We start from the raw sequence: 16862 nt of genomic DNA, 5'->3' as shown, positions 1-16862 counted from the left end.
GGCTCCGCCCGCCCGCCGCTCCGGGGGAGGCGGGGCGGGAGAGCGGGTAAGGGGGAGGCGGGCGGCGGCGGCAACCCAAAGAAAGAAGAGGCGAGGCGCGGGGGAGGCCGCGGATGACGGACAGGCAGCGGCCACCAGTCAGCGCTGCGGATGGGCGCGGCGGGGGCGGGCCTGCGGGCAGCCAATGGGGAGCGCGCGCTGTCAGGAGCGAGCGCCTCAAATAATCGGGCTCAGCTGATTGTCCCCGGCTGAGAGTTGTTTGGCGGCGGGCGGGCGCGCGGCGCAGCCGGGAGGGCGGGCGAGAGTGGAGGAGGAGTTGGGGTAGTGGGGAGGGGGGGGGGGGGGGGGCGCTCTCCCCTTTGTTGCATGGGGGTGTCCAGCCGGGGCTGAGGGGCGGGGCGGGCGCGCGCGGCGACCGTTGGCGGGCCGTTGCCTCTCCGCTGCCTCCCGCTACCCCATGAGCGCGACGACGGCGGCGGCGGCCCTCGCCGAGGGGGCGGCCCCGGCTGAGGGGGCTGCCGTGCCCCACGCCGTGGAGCTGGGGCTGACAGTGCTCCACACGGCGCTCTACGCCGCCCTCTTCCTCTTCGCCTACCTGCAGCTCTGGCTGCTCCTCTACTACCGGGAGCGGCGGCTGAGCTACCACACGCTCTGCCTCTTTCTTTGCCTGCTCTGGGCAGCCCTCAGGACCACCCTCTTCTCATTCTACCTGCAGAACTCCCTGCAGGCCCTCCGCCTCCAGCAGCCTTTCGCCCACTGGCTTCTTTACTGCCTGCCCGGCTGCCTGCTCTTCTCCAGCCTTTGCCTCCTCAACCTCTATTTCGCTGAGGTAAGTTTTTCCCGTGGTGGGGGGCAGGGACACACCGAACACCCCCACCCTGCAGGACGCTGGGGCTTAAATCCCCCTCTTTAGCCACCCCCCTAAACTTGGAGGTGCACAGAAGTGTGCCCTGAAGCCAAGGGGTGGGGGTGCAGAGGGGGTGGAGGTGTGCCTCGACCAGGCTCAGTGGGAGAGATCTGCCCTCAATGTAAGTTTTGGGGCAGCATGGGGAGATGCAGGGCTGTGCCCTGGATCCAGGCTTGGAGGGAGGCACAGAGGTTATGTCCTCAATTCAGGCTTGGGGGGGTGGGATGGAGGGGGTGAGCGAAAAGTATGCCCTGAATCCTGGCGTCAGGGTGGTGTGGGGTGCAGGGTTGTGCTTTGAATGCAGGCCCTGTGGGGTGGCATGGAGGGGGCAGGTATGTGCTCTGACTCTGGGGTTGGGGGGTGCAGAGATATGCCCTGCTCCCGGGTGCGGCTTTCCCCTTGGCACCCCTACAAGGGGTGGCAGCGCCATGGGGGTCTCTTGAGGGATTGTTTTGCATCTTCTTTTAATTGATTCTCCTTCTCTAAAGAGGACCAGAAAGTGGCAGCAGCAGGGGCTGCTCTGGCCTGGAGTGATGCCAACCATTACGTCACCAGCTAGAGCCTCTTCTGCTATTGTTGCTGCGCTCCCTCCTTCTCCCCGTCTCTCCACTCCACTGTGAATTGAGCTTGTTGCTCTGCAGCTTGTTGTCAGACAAAAACCCTGAGGTCCCTCTGCTTCCCCAGACAACAGCCTGGGGCTGGAGAGGTGGGCCCCTTCCTAGTGCAGTGATCGCTACTGGGACGGTGCAGAGCTGTTTGTTATTGTTGCTGGGCTGTATTCCTCTGTTTCTGGATTTCCCATCACTTGCTTTTCTGATATTTTTTTTTATTCTATATTCTCTATTCCTTTCACTTGTCTATCTTTTTAAAGCCTTGGCTCTCCCCTCCCCTTCCTCCTCTGAATATTTTGTTTCTGCTCCAGTTTCTTGTAAGCAGCCCTCTGCTTGCCTGTCTTCCAGTTTGGTGGCTTGTTTCATAAATAGGCTGTACTTTCCTTCCAGCTTTGTTGTTGTTGTTGTTCAGATTCTTTGCTCTGCAGCTCTCAGCTGTTTGCCAGCCTCACAAAGGAATTGCTAGCACTCACTGAAATCACTCCATCGCTCCAGTGTGTCACTGATGGGAGTTATGATTTCATTTTCCTGAGGACATCAACATTCACATGATAATGTATGACTTCAAGTGGTTGTGTTGTTGGGCTGTTTTTGTTCTTTCTCCTCTGACACAAACATCTGGAATCTGGGGTAAACTGCCTGTTGCAAAAGCTTTGGTGCTAGATATGCTGCTGACCAAGTGGCAGCAAAATAACAAATGGTGCATAGTGTGCATAATCCATCTTGGCTGTTAAAGGCAGCCTGACCTACCAACCAGCAGGTGTTTGTTTGTCCCTTGAAAGAAGCTGAGGGAGGGATCCCATGTTCTGGAACCATAAAGTGGCTGGATTTCAGTTTTCCTCAGTCACTGGACTTGACAACAGATTTACCACTTTACATGCTTGTTAAAAGGCTTCTTTAAAGAATGGCAAAGTAAATTCAAATAGGTTCTCAGTCTTCGCTTCTTTCCTTGGCATCTGTTTTTCAGTGGTCTCTGGTTAAATATACCCCATTTCTTTCTCCTTGAAAACCTAGAGCCAAGGGAAATCTTGTCTGAGGAAATAAGAGCTCCGAATCTATAGTGGGGAAGGATAAAATGACTTAAGATGGGTATGCATGCTTAATTACAGAGAGGATCTGACCCTTGGCTGTCACAAGAGTGGGTGTCCAGTACTGTGTGATGTGGTTGGGTGGTCTCCCAGTGGTGGCAGGTAGAGAAGACTGCAGCTCCAGAGGTTTGGAGAAGAAGTGCAGCTAGATGGACTGAAAGCCTTTGGTGCCTTTCTGGTTTCCATTTTAATGAAATTATGCTTATTGGTGATATTTAGCCTCTGTTTGGGCAACAGGCTGATAAAACTAGCCCATTCTTTTCTAGACAGAAGGGTGCTGGTAGTGGAGATTTGCCTGGCTTGGCTGCGTTCTGTCATCTTACTCTTGGAGCACAGGAGGAGTTGTGGTGAGAGGGCTTAGGGTATTGTTAAACAAAATTCCTCACTACCTGGCGGAGAGAAACTACAGTGGAACCACAGTAGTTTAGCTGAAGTGGCTCAAGAGCTAGAAATGACTGGTGTGTTTACTAGTGTGACCTCAAGCAAAACCTGCTGTGGAGGGCCTGACCATTCCCAGTGCTTAAGGGCTAGTTGGTAGCAACCCCTAGAAGGGCACTAGGCTTCTGCTGTTCTGTGGGTGGTGTCCTGCTCTGAGATGTCCTCAGATAAAAGCATAGGCTGCTTCTGTGCTAAAGGCTTGGTTGATTGTCTTTGTACACAGTGCCTTCTTTGTGGAGATGCTGGATAAATGGCATCTGTATAAGCAGTGGAAGAAATGTGGCCTGTGCTGTGGTATTTGAACTAATCTTGCTTGACTTAGAGAGCTCCTCAGGCTGTGTACAAGCTGGGGATGAAATGGTGCTGGATAAGGGAAGATCTCCAGGATCTTCCTTTGCTCCGTAAGTGGAGCCAATGGAGAGTTAGCATTATTTTGTGTTCTAGGGCTGAAGTTCAAACTGAAGAAACTGTGTGGTGTACCCCTTTCTGTAGGGAGAGGCTATGCTCTTCCTGTCCCCTCTTAGCCCTCATGGTGCCTGGGGAAATGCAGAGGCCTGACAAAACGTGTATAGGATGCTTAATTGGAAGTTGCAGGGGTTTTTTTTTGTCACTGCCTGGAATTTCCACCTGGAAAAGGTAGAATGCCTTTTGCTTGTGAGTGTCTCCCTTTCTGCTTCAGCTGTTAGAGTCTATTTCCAGGAAATCTGGAGTTTCACGATACATCAGGTCAGAATTACTCAGATCTGCTCCCCATCTTGCCTAAAACTGGCAGAACAATGGCTTAGACATCCAACCCAGGATGTCTTCCTTGCTTCTGGAATAGCTCCTCTTCTGTCAGCTGGTCATCGGCTTGAGTAATGCCACCTTTCCTAAGAGTCTGCTAATTTGTGCTTTGCCCCAGGTCATTGTCAGGAGCACAGTACATGGAAATGTAGCCAAAACAACCTCCATCTTGACCCTACCAAAGACCTTCATGAGTACTTGGCATCTTTGTCTCACTTGGGAGTCAGCAACTGTGTGCAACAATGAGTAAGGCCTTCAGCGGGAGTGGTGAGGCTCTGCCAGACTGGTGTGGCCATAACCCTTAACCTGTCTGGGTTTCCTTAAGTGCTCCATCTGATTAGATGACATCAGCCTCTTTCATCCCTTGCTGCTCTAATTGCACTGGAGCAGACATGCATGGAAAGAGCATCCATCCTGGGAGCTGTTTGTCCTTGCTGTCCTGTATCTTCCTGCTTTCTCAGATGGAACACTGGAAAAGCAGTCACCCATTCTTCCGTTCTTCCACCTTTTCTAGCATACAGAAGTGCACCTAGCATGTGCACTCTGCCTCAGAGGGGTCACTTAAACTCAAAACTGCTCTATCCCATAGCTGATGATTCCCATGGGCCCTGCGGTTCCTGAACGAACAGGTGGCCATGCCAGCAACCAGCTATTCCAGGAAATCATGGTACATGCAAGTTGTACTGTTGTGTTCGTGATGGAATAGGATGAACTCGGTGGGGATGGTGAGAGATCCTCCTTACACATAGTTCCAGCTTTGTGTCTGAGCGGTGGGTGGGGGCTTGAACACTTGTTATGGGATGCAGTCCCAAAATAGTCTGTGCTGTGCTCTGATGCTTGCTGCTGAATGAGTGTGGGGCAAGAAGGAATCTGTGGATGTTCTTGCAACTGAGTGAGGGCTGTGGTCATGTCAAGGCAGGGCACGGTTATGTTGTGCGTTTGGACCTGAACTTTTATCAAGTGATACAACTTGTTGTATCACCAAACTCATTATTTCTTTATGGAGCAAAGGAGATTTTGATTTCATCAGGCAGAGAATGCCAAAGTTCTGACTCTCATGGACCTCTTGGATCTGTTGTGAATGGCTGTACCAAAACCAAGCTGAAGTGCTATCTAGGGCTCAGTGTTAGGCCTGAGGTTCTGGCTTGTACAGGCACTGAAAGTGACCCTTAGAGCCATCTGTGGGATATGTCTCACTGCTCTTAGCAACTGACATCTCCAGTACACCTAAGGATGAGTGTTTCTTAAACAATGCTCTGAAAACATACCCTTAGCAAGTTCACTTTCTGGGCTCAGTGAAGTGAGCAAGGCATTCAGTTTTGTGAAATATATCCACTCATCACAAAAACCACCAGCATCACGGGGGACTTTGAGGTCTAGCTCTTCCCAGCGTTGCCTTCTTATCAAGCCTGTGGCTGATGTGAAGTGCTCAAAGTATTTGTGGCTCTGGAAAGACAACAGTATTGCCTAAGTGTTATAAAAGGCTGGCTTAGGAGTAAATGTTCTCAGCTCTGCTGTTCTCTGCTAGCAGAGACGTCTCTGCTCCTTATTTTCAGCAGGCAACTGCATGACTTCTGGGGCTGGTCTCAGCTACAAACTGCAGGAACTGTTCATTTTGCAAGGGTTGCTACTAGCAACTTGGTATAATGCACCTGTTTGAGGGCAAGGGTCTGTATTTCCTATTTTTATGAAGAATTGGACTACTCCTGAGCTCTCTGCACTGGCTTCTTCACAGTAGAACCCTCAACATCAGCTGTCTTTGGGTTTTGAACGCAGCAGAGCTAGTCCAGTGCTGAAAGGTTTCCAAGATTGTCTCAAGAGTAAGAATCCAAAGACGTGTTGAGTGTTACTGGTGTCACCTACTGACCCAGTCCCTGTAAAGAAAAAGCAACCATCAGATGAGTATCATGTCTTAATAACTAAAACCAATGTAAACAGAGATGCCTGTTCTCTTCCTTAAATTACAGGACTAAGTAGCTGGGGGCTAATAAAAGTATAAAGCTGGTGCAGTGGTCTTCCTCTGCTTTTCATGGCAGCAGTCCAAGTGTGAGTCTCAGGTTGCCATTGCACTCTTAACCCTAAGACAGCTTTGTGTGCCTTAGTCCCTGGGCTGTAGGGGAGGGTCTTGGGAGACAGGGCTGCTGCAGAAGCCAGCATCTTCCTTCTGCTAGCTAGTGCTATTTTCCTGCTCAGCTGAGGGGCTGTTCTCACCCAGGGTGATCAGCAGGAATACAAGGCATGGACTGTCTGTACCGCTGCTTAGAGGCTGCAGTTAAGTTGCTGTTCTGGGAGTCAGAGCAGAAGTACAGATATCTTGGATGGATTTCTGTGCTGTGTGAATGGGTGCTGAACCATGAGGCTTTCCAGCTGGATGTCCTTGATGTCTGTTTTGACACTCCCTAAGTACCTGAATATAGCCCACAGCCAAACTGAGGACAGAGGAGTTGGGGATTTTTCTGTTTTGAAGTCACCATGTGGTCCTTCAAGGTTTCTGAAACTCAGATGAACTTTGAGGCTCAGTGAATTACGGCAGACTTCTGTACTTCTCTGGGCTGGTGTAAACTGGGGCAACAGCAAAGAGGACTTAAGTGATTGCCTATAGTACTGAGCCCCTCAGCTGCGGGGGCTGGATACCTCCCTCTGCTGAGGTGCCGTCTTATTCCCCACAAAGCACTTCTTGAGGTGGTCCACCCTCAGACTGGGGAAGATGATGCAGACAGTGAAACTGGCTCTCCACAGGCTTGCTGAAGCTGTCTGATATCCTGTAGGAGGGCTTTCAAATGCTTGAAACTACCACAATGGATCAGACAACCCTTGAATCCTTAAATGTCACTGGAAATCCTGTTGGCAGGAGCCTGATTTCTAAAGCTTCAGAGTGCCATTTCTACCTTGGTGCTGACTGGAAGGCAGGAGCCAAGAAGTCCCATCAGAAAAACAGGCTGGCTAAGGGTGCTTTATGAGATGAGTGATCCCTCACTGGAGCCGGGGCAGGAAGGACTTATTGCAGAAACAATGTAACTAAACCCTTACAGCATGCAGTGGTCCCACAGTGGTCTCTTGCTGACCACAGCATGTGGCTGCTGGATCTAGCTAGATGGCTGTCTACCTCTTCCCAAGTTCCTGCAGTCTCTGGTCAGGACATGGGCTTTGTCTGATACTGAATGTGACCTCAGCTCTAGGATTCTTCCCTGTGGGGTCTGTATGAGGATCTGCACTTTTCACAGAATGAAGGCCAGTTTTGCCATAGCTGTGCTGTTATCAGTGTGTGACAGGCAAGCTCTATGCAGCCCTGCCAGCATGCTGCTGTCCTGCTGTTCCTCCTGGCCATGTGTGAGCACTGGTTAGCTGTTCCCTTGCAGTAGGACCATGGTGCTCACATCTCAGCTGTGACTTTGTACTGTCTGCTCCTTCCTAAACTGGCCATACTTCCTTAGGCTAGAAGTCTGCCCCTGTGTGCTTCAGCAGGAAGCCCACTCCAGCTCAAAGGGGCATGGAAGTTTGCCATAGTGGGAAGAGTGCTGTAGGGCTGCCTGAATATGATCTGATCAATCTCTTCCAGCCTTCCACACACAAACAGCTGAGGGTGCAGACATGCGTTCAGGCCCCTGCAGCCTGAAGAGAAGACAGAGAACCTTTGCTTTGAAGCACTGGTCCTTCTTGTGCAACTTTGAGCTTGAGTCTCCTAATCCCTTGTGTGGTGAGAAGATTCACAGAACCCAGATCCACTCTTGGACAGAGTGAGTGTTGCTTTGGAAAGTGAGAGAGTATGCAAATAGCTATCATCTAAAACACTTTTCTGCCAAGTGTGCTGTGCAACTTTGCAGGCTGGACCTTCCACCTCTGGAGGACTTTCCACCATTTAAGAGTTACTTTTCCAGGTGTATTTGGGCTACAGATCTCTTAAGGGTGGAGGAGCTGTGAGCTCCAAATGCTTGTTAGAGCCTACAAGTCATAATCCAATACCAAAGGGCTATTTTAGATGAGCTATTTGTCTTGTTAAAGTGCAGCAGCTGAAGAGGCCATCTCAAACATGGGAATCAAGCATGATTGAGGCCCTAAAATATGCAGCACAGAACACTGGACAAAGTAGATGTATTTTTGAATTATCTTGGTGACTACTGAGTCCTAAACTCCCTGCTTTTCTTGAAGTCCTTGGGAGTGGTGTTAAAAGTCCTTGTCATGTATGGGTTATTTAAACATTTATGCCTGTTGGATGCCTATATCTGGGCTTAGCCCTTCCAAGAAAAAGGCTACCAGTCTTCTGTGCAGATGGGTCCAGTGCAAGACTTGGTGCTAGCAGATAATCTAGAGTCCTTCAAAATGTCCAAGTGGATACTGGCTCCCCTATTGTACGTGTCTTTACTAAGTTTAAAGGAGAACCATAGGTCACATGGGGTAATGCTGTGCAAATCTTTCCCCTAGGTCATATTCAAAGTGAAATGTGCAGCTGAATTCAACAAGTACAAGTAAGTGATACTTTTCTAATGTTACCTTTAAAGCTGGCTTAAGGTGAACTCATGCTGCAGTGCCAGGAATGGAAGCTTCAGACCTCAAAGACTGAAGAGAGCTAATGCCACACCTTGCTTTGCTCTGTCAAAGGATTAGTGGTAGTGGTGTGCCTTGGAACAGGGCTGGGAGCTTCAAGGGTACTACAGAAGCTAAAGCATATGCTGCATGCCTCCATACATGTCATCAGTCTCCAAGTACTGTTGCTGCTAGTAAACTAGGTGGACTCTTTAGGTCACTCTGAGCTGTCCCACCCCAGAAAAGATCAGCAGGATGAGGCCTGAGCAATAGGTGACACCTGTGCTTGTGCAGTCTAAGTGTTTACTGGCCATTTCCAGGGAAACCCACAATGGAAAATGTGAGCTCCAATGGCTTTCAATAAAGAAATTGCAGTGGTTGTGATGACTCACAGCTTATTGACTGGAGTTAATGCAGAGCTAGAGCTACACTTAAAATCTGCAAGATAAGAACCTGACTGTCAGAAGATGAGTCTTGTAACTCATGACTACTTACAGTGCTCATGCATTATGAGAGCAGCTCAAGTACTCTGCAGACTGCCTGTCAGTACAACCACTGAAACTTGCTGGAATGTCTGATCTTCATAGCGAGTAGAGCACTGGGCATGCTGGGAGGCTCTCTTTCCTGATGAAACAGGAGGGTGGTGCAGAATGAGTCCAGAATTATCTGACTCAAGCTCCATTTCTTTTTTCTGCCCCCACCATCTCTCCAGGGTCCTATTGTATCTGGGCTCCATATTTACCAGCCTCTTCTTCTTAGTTGTGAACTTAACTTGTGCAATGTTAATCCATGGTGAGGTCCCAGAGAACCAGCTGAGGTGGATAGTCCTTGCCCGCGCCCTAGTCAACGACAGCCTATTCATCTTCTGTGCCATCTCGCTGGCTTGCTGCATGTGCAAACTAGGGAAGATGTCTTCAGCAAATGTCTACCTCGAGTCTAAGGTAGGTAAATACCTTGTAAACTACACTTGAACTGCACAGTCATCAACTGGAACCTCAACTGTATCTGTGTGTGCTTACTCAGAGCAATGCTGGCCTCATGACACTTGAGCTACTCTTGCTCAAATTCTCCTTCCAGCTTGGAGGTGGTGGCTCTTAAACTCCTCCCTCCCACAGAAAGTGTATGCTCCTGCTGTAGGAATGAAGTACCCTGCATGCCTTAGAGGGATACACTGTCCACAGCTTTGCTGGTGTGACAGAAGACCTAGCTGCTTATGCTTTTCAGGTTTAGAGGTCTTAATTTAGGGTTTGACTGGAAGAGAGGGTTCTCTAAGAATGGCAGATGCAGTATATTGGCACCAAGGCCAGGAAGGTCTGCAGCAGGTTGTATCTGGCAGATGTACAATTCTCTGAAAAGGGGATCCCCCAGCAGTCCAGCTTTAGCTGCCTGATTACTTGAGCCAGGGGCAGTGCTACCCTGTCTTGGCCAGATGAACATCTTAGAGGGGGAAGAGAAGTTGCTGTAGGTCCTGCCCCAAGGCAGGTGAGGGTCTGAACATGCACAGCTCTTCTCAAGCAGATAGGAAAGTGAGTAAGCCACCAGCAGTCTTATCGTGGCAGTAGGCTGCAATTAAGTGTGAAGTTGAGCTGCCTCCTCTTCCTCTGGGAAGCCATATTGCTCCTATCAAAGGCAGTTATTCTGGCATAGGGACCTGACCTGTTGAGAAGGGCAGACAGGAGTCTCCTGGTGATCCTGGAAACATCTGTAGGAAGAATTTGAGCAGCTGAGCATAGTCAGGTTCAGGGAAGCCAGCTGTCTGCCTCTACTGCTTCTGAGCTATTGTCTTTCCCCACTAGTACAGCTCATCAGTCTTTGTGCTCTGAATCCCTTCTCTCCCGTGGGGCTGTGGCCTCCTGCAAAGACTTTTTCCAGTGTGCCCTCAGTCAGGAATGAATAACGGCTTAAAATACTGTCATGCCTATTGGCTAGCTGTGTTCTGCTTCAGGAGAACTGGGTACAAGCTGCCTTGCAGCAGACACTGCCGCGAAGACATTCTGGATCCAGACACCTGCCTTGCATTGGCTGGAGACATCTCCTTGCTCCTTAGCATGGCTGCTCAAAGTGCTGCAGTCCACTGGCTTCATGAAAGGGCAGCCAGAGCTGTGCTCTCAGGGTTGAACTGAGGCTTTCTGTAGAAGTCTGGGCCTCTTAAGCAGCAAAGAGTACTGGTGGTTAGCCAGACAGTAAGTGGCTGAGATGGGCTTCTTAAATGGCTCTCTGGAAGCTGCCTGCAGAGTCTTCAGATTGCAGCCAGGTGACCTGAAGTAAGACAGGAGCCATGACTAAGCTGAGAACCTGCACATATCCCTGCTTGTATGAGCCAGGTATCCAGCTCTGGACACTTACCAAGTTCACCCAGCAGTAGTTTACGAATGCAGCAACTTTCTCTATTTATGTGCCTGAGGCTGCCTGCGGGCTGTGCTCTTGTACAACATACTCCAGAGAAGCTTGCTCTCCTGTTGAATACCCAACCTGACTGGTAAAGGTCTCTTACATTTAAATGCTCTATCCCTTCCCTGCCTTGGAGGCATCTCCTGACTTTTGTTGTGGAGCTGCAAAAATAGGGTAGGAATGAGCAGAAAGGTTACACAAATGCCTGAAGAGGTTGTCCTTCCTCCTGAACTCCAGCTGTGAACCTGCTGACTCAAAGCAATACACCAAGGCTGGAGGGGCCAGATGAGGCTGCTTCTTCCACCATTAAAGGTAGAAGGTTGAAGCTGTTTCTCATTTAAGCAGGAGCAGCCGGCTTCTATACTGTGGTCCCTGTCAGCTGGAGACCTGCATCCCTAGCCTTTTGACTCTTATTCTGCTGGCCTGAACACCAAGGGCCCAGCTAACAGTGCCAGCCAGAGCAGGCTGTGTTCTTGTGCTTCAGTGGTGTCACAAGGACTCGTCTGTTAACAGCACTTTCATGCTGACTCTTCAAAGATCCTACCTTGAGTGAGTGCTCTAAAGCTAGGAAAATAGAGCTCTTATACCCAGAGCTTGGATGTGGATCAGGTCAATGAGATGAGCTTCCTGAGCAAACTGCTTAAATACAAAGGTGAGCCAGCTGTTGCAATGTGTTTGCCTGCTTAGTAACTTGGTGGCTGCCAGCGGGCTATTAAAAGACTTCAGGGATGTATTTAGCAAAGAAATTTGAGCTACTTGCAGATCAGTTGGCTTCCTCTCCTATAGCTAGCTGTCGAGGAATGATAGGTACTGTGACATTCAGGTTGCTCTTCAGGTGTCGTCTGAGAACACTGCATCTCAAATGCTGTGGAGGAAAACTTTCACTGGCACAGGACAGCTAGCTACCCTTTACACATTGTTCTGTGTGCAGCGAAGCCTGTTTTGTCCCACAACAGTGCTGGAGTTCAGGTGCTGGGTCCTTCTGCTTGTTCTCAGAATTGCCTACCCCAGATATTTGGGCAGCTTTGAGTGCAGTGTTTGTCTAGGAATGTCAGGGGTACCAAACTGCTGGGGAGTGAATGAGCCAGGTAGACATTGCTGCTGTAGAATCTGACCGGGATTTAGAAGCAGCAGCTTGATTTTCTTAATGGTTGTTGGTTGGCCTTCTGGAGACTATCACAGTGTGTGGGATAGCATCTCTCTGGATCACCAGTTTGAAGCTGGTGGTGATACTCCTGTGCCTCAAGTCTTCCCTGCTCCCAGGTGACACTGGGTATGGAGTTTTGCTACTGCCATGAACTCATAGCACAAGATAGCTCTTAACCAGCTCTGAATATTTTAGCAGTAACATACAAGTATTCTAGGTCATTCTTGCCTGCACAGCCCCTTGTGCTTTTAAGGGGAAAAGGGAGGAAATTGCAGTTCTGTAGGAAGGTGTGTATTAAAACTGGTTTGGCTTTTTTTTTCCTTCCTGTTCTAGGGAACATCTGTCTGCCAGGCTATTCTTGTGGGATCTGTAGTCTCTCTTCTGTATTCCTCAAGGGCTTGCTATAACCTGGTAGCTGTGGCCATATCTCCAGACAATGTTCCTGGTCCTTTTAACTATGGCTGGGACAACCTTTCAGACAAGGTAAGTGTGACCTCCTATCCAGAGCTATCCAGAGTAAAGTGAAAGGCAGTTACTCCATCCTGTGAGGGCATGTGTAGGTGAAAATGGAGCTCTGGGGGTATCTCTTTAGCTGCATCCCCAGATGAGCTGGCTTTCTGACTTCAGAAGCCCTGCTTGCTCTCTCTGCCAGAGCAAGCCTCAGTCTTCCTCTATCTGCCTGCTACTTCAGGATGGATTCTCTGTTGAGATCTTCAGTTTTAGCCTGCCAACTCTTCTTCTGGGGAGAGGAGGAACAAGTCAACTAGAGCAGAAGAGTAATGCTTAATCAGGCATGGCTCTGTGCATGGGAGTCACTGGTCTGGGGAGAGAACTAACAATGCCATGGTAACACGCTGTTAGAGAACTCTCTCACTAAAACCAGTAGCAGCAGTCAAGTAAGAATCCCTATTAGGGTTTAAGGACTGCTGCTCTCATAAGAGTTTCTTTGTATCCCTAGTTCTCAGCTGTGTGCTGTGCCCAGCTTTGGGAACTGTGTAGCTCTGCTAATGGCTGTGGTTAGAGAGACCTCTAACTTCCATTCACAGGTGCATGCAGAAGTGAGCAGTGAAGAGTATGTGGTTTTTGGAGTGGTCCTCTTCCTCTGGGAGCTGATGCCAACAACTTTTGTGGTGCTGTTCTTCCGGGCTCAGAGACTCAGTCAGAACTTGGTAAGCCTGAACAAGCTGCTGCAGTTTGAGGAGCCTTAGTGTGCCTGGGTTGTGGGGCTGACCTTTAGGTAGACTGTCAGAAACATCTCTATTCTGGCGTAATTCCTTTGTCTTCAACAGACTTCAGCGGGGATGGTCAATAGTCATAGTTACAGCTCCAGAGCCTACTTCTTTGACAATCCAAGGCGCTATGACAGTGATGACGACTTGTCGCGGCTTGGGGCCAGAGAAGGAGGGTAAGCATTGTGCTGTTTGCTGCCCTGTGTGGAAGCAACAGATGGATTGGCTTCTGCTTTTGATGGCAAAAAAGACTTGGTGTAATAGGCAGCCTGGGTGAGGTGGACAGAGCAAGAAGTCTTTCAACTGAGCTTTTGTTCCCTTCTGCAGCTCACAAGGAGCCAGCTGTAATAGAAGTGACCAGCTCTGAGAGGTGGATATTGCAGTGGGTGCTCACAGGTAGAAATATGCAGTAGCAACAGACAGGAGAGCTGGTCTTGCTTGGATCCTTCCTCAGCTGTGGGGGCAGAGGGCTCTTGAAGGACCTCCAGAGGAGTTTCTCCACTGGGAAGTAAAAGATAGTGAAGTCCTGGGCGGGACATGGTCTCTGGAAGCCACGTGGGACAAGACTCCTGGTGTGGAGGAGAATGGTCAGGTATCCACAGTAAAACTCTTGTGGAAAAGCTGACAGCCCTGTCCTCCACTTGCTGCTCAGGGCCCTGAACTCTACCTGTGCAGGGATGTAGTGAGGGGTTCAGAGGTTCTGGCTCCTCTTGACCAGTGTTGTAGGGCTGGTATTGCTTTTGGAACTGGCTTTCATGCAACAGATACCTGACCCACACAGCATAGCCTGAATCTGCAGGCTTGGATACCCTGATCTGTGCAGCAGTTTTTCCTAGCAGTGGAGACTACCACAGCCAAATAATTCACCTCTAAGAGTCCCTGTCTGGTTTTTCTGTCTTTCCTCCTAGCTTGGCCACCCCTCAGTGCTCAGGCTGCTATGGATCCCTGGCTGGGAATGACAGCTACATGGTGGGTCCACAGCTCACTGGGACTGCTACAGACAGTGCCCCCTTGCTCGTTGCTGCAGGCGGCTCGGAGATGAATAATCACCATAGCACATACTCTGCACCACGGAAGTGAAGAGGCTGCGAGATCCCTCTCTTCCCAGAAGTGGCATTCATGTATAGGATTGTAACCTGGTTTTTCTCTTTCCTTCTTCCTGAAGCATATAATTCATTGACACAAACATTCCACTACCTGCTGCAGCTGTGAGCAGGACTGAGCCTATGGCTGCACGCAGTAAGCAAGAGAACTGTGACTTTAAGGTACCATGTAGCAAAGTGAAGCTGAACTTTCTGGAAGCTTTTTCTTGGTCTGGTCTTCAAGATGTTGGCAGCTAAATGCACCAGAGCTTCCTCACTAGAAAAGAAACATCAAATGCATATTTGCACTTTTATCTGCACACTTGGAAGGAACGAATCTTGCTCAGACTGCTTGGTCTGAGACTGTTCTAGTTACTCTTTTAATTGCACATCCATAGCTGGGAGAGGCACTGTCTTCCTGCAAAGACGTGTTCTGTGAAGTACTCTGCATCCTGACTCACTTGGGAGCATGAAGCTCTGTTTACTGAGCGTGTTGTGGGCAGAGCCTCCTGCGGTGAGTGTTGAAGCATACTGTGCCATATTCACACCTGGCCAGGGCTGGTGTGACCAGGCCCAGTGGGGTCTTGCCTCCCACTGCTGGTCCTAGTTTCACCTGATTGCTGAACTGTCCTACCTAGGACTGTGGATTCAAAGCTGAGCTCAAAGCACATCCTAGTGGAGGCCTGTGAGGATGAGGTCTAGTGTTCCTAGTGGCATTATGATCACCATGTTGCTAATCAACCCACTAGCTTATGGCAAAGGAAGAGGGCTGGCCTGGATGGTAGCTGCTGTCAAGTGAGGGGGCAAAACGTTATAGGCTGCTGCCTTCACAGGGAAAGCTTAGAGCTGGCTCAGCAAGAGTGTGTGGCCTAAAAGACATGTGGCCCAAAGCACATAGAAAACCAGGGCTGCTTGGACTCCTGGATAGTGGGAGCAGTTCTGCTCCCCCTCTTCCCCACCCACAGTGGGGCTCCCCTTTTCCTCCTGCTCAGTATTAAATTGCATTTCACAGATAACCAGGAGTTTTAACCAGAAGTGAATGTGAACCGGTGAGGTCTCCATGAGGTGCAGGAGGTGTCTATCTACAGGCTTGCAGAGGGAGGTGGCAGATGCTGCAGAGCTCTGATCCCAGGGCTCTTTGCTCTCTCTTCTATGAGGTCTTGAATCCTCCCACTGCTGGAGTAGCTGTGTCAGCAACACTTAGTGGTGTGCACAGGGTTGGAGTGTGCTGGGTCAGTCTGTGTGGAGGATTTTCTGTTTCTAACTAAAATAGCCAAAGTTTGACCTGGGTTGTAGCTCCATCAGACTCTTGGAGATGAGGGCACCAGGGCAGCCCCTGCCTCCCCTCACTTCTCACCTTGATGTTATTGATGTTGTTCCTGGCCTGTCCCTCAGCCTGGTGTAGGGATGAGCGAAAGAGCTTTGGTCACACCCAAATGGAAGCACTGGCCCAGGGAGGGCAGTTGCGCTGCCCTCTGGTGACAACTCAAACTGGAACTGCTTTTAACCTGCTGGAGCTGCTCCAGCTCTTCAAACCCTAGTCTGACGCTGAGGGGCTGGCTGGGTGAAGGACTTGGCTGTATGTGGAGTGGTGCTGGCTCTGAGGCGCTGGGGTCTGCTGCTGGAGGAACTCCAAGGCAGCCTCTGTGTCTTCAGCTGTGTGTGAGAGAAACCCCAAGCACCAGGGCAGCCCTGGCCTCCCCTCACATTTCACCTGCCATGTGCTCACTAGTAGGGCATGGTTACTGATCACCCACCTTGCTTGTCCCCAGGTAGATGTCACTTGTCCCACTGAGAACACCCTGTCTCTCTGTGTGGTTTGTGCTGGCTGGTGGGCCTCTCCCTGCTAACCTGCTTCACTCTTGCTGGCCCACATAAAGGGGCAGCCCCTGCTGCTTTCTGAAGAAGGCTCTCAGGTGACAACTTCCACCACCTCCCTCTTGCTCTAGTAATTAAACCATCTGCGGCTCCCCTGGCTGCTTCACTGTATGTGGCTTGAGGGACTTGTCCCCTTGCCTCCAACCAGGCTGCTTCCTCTTGATCACTGCTTGACTTATGGCAGAGGTGATGAAGGACCTGGACTTGGCGCATTGCCCTTCTTTCTTCTCCCGTAAGTCACCAAAGACAGTAAGTGACGCTAGTGGCCCCAGTTCTTGCTTAAATTCCAAAGCACTAGGAGCACTTTAAGTTTTTCCTTGGAGGGAAAGGAGTGTAGTGCAAAAAAAAAATAAACTAAAAAACTAAAGGGCTACAGGCTCATTGTTCATATTGCACTGAAGCACACAACAACACTACGATCTTCTGGTGTTAGGAGGGCAGTGAGTCGCGTTGCTAATGTATTCATGAGTGACTGGCAAAGTGGTTTGGTTTTACTGATTTGTACGGATGGCCGTTAATTTCAAAACTCTGACTGCTCCTCCTGGGGCCAGTCCTATGTTTTACTGAAGTAATTTATAGCTGAGAAGTACAATGACTTTTTTAATGCATAGTTGCCTTTCATTAAACTTTTTTTTTTGGTATGGTTTAACAGTGTTTTGGCTTTGCAGTCAGGCAGCAACTAGCTGCAACAGGAAGCTGTGGCCAATGAATGTACCTATTTGTTCTTCACTAAACTGTAACCAAGCACTACTATGTTGAAATAAAACAAAAGACTCTATACTGG

General features: G+C 49.8%; 1 protein-coding gene across 1 annotated transcript; it reads left to right on the top strand.

Moving 5' to 3' along the window:
* Positions 1-448: 448 nt before the first annotated feature.
* On the top strand, positions 449-16862 carry GPR137C (G protein-coupled receptor 137C). Its single transcript, XM_031051962.2, has 7 exons — positions 449-829; positions 8250-8293; positions 9064-9292; positions 12223-12372; positions 12936-13058; positions 13179-13294; positions 14027-16862. The coding sequence occupies exons 1-7, from the start codon at positions 458-460 to the stop codon at positions 14196-14198; spliced, it is 1206 nt and encodes a 401-aa protein (XP_030907822.2). The 5' UTR covers positions 449-457; the 3' UTR covers positions 14199-16862.

This window comes from Melopsittacus undulatus, chromosome 4 (assembly GCF_012275295.1).
Source record: "Melopsittacus undulatus isolate bMelUnd1 chromosome 4, bMelUnd1.mat.Z, whole genome shotgun sequence".
NCBI lineage: Eukaryota > Metazoa > Chordata > Aves > Psittaciformes > Psittaculidae > Melopsittacus > Melopsittacus undulatus.
Note: the sequence above shows the minus strand (reverse complement) of the source record. Positions and strands in the feature narration are given on the sequence as shown.

What these genes read in the sequence shown, in the direction of transcription:
- GPR137C (XM_031051962.2), top strand. Translation starts at nt 458, where the DNA reads ATGAGCGCGACGACGGCGGCGGCGGCCCTCGCCGAGGGGGCGGCCCCG. An exon ending in TCAACCTCTATTTCGCTGAG is followed by an intron (nt 830 to 8,249) that starts GTAAGTTTTTCC and finishes TCTTTCCCCTAG; the next exon opens with GTCATATTCAAAGTGAAATG. An exon ending in AGAGACTCAGTCAGAACTTG is followed by an intron (nt 13,059 to 13,178) that starts GTAAGCCTGAAC and finishes TGTCTTCAACAG; the next exon opens with ACTTCAGCGGGGATGGTCAA.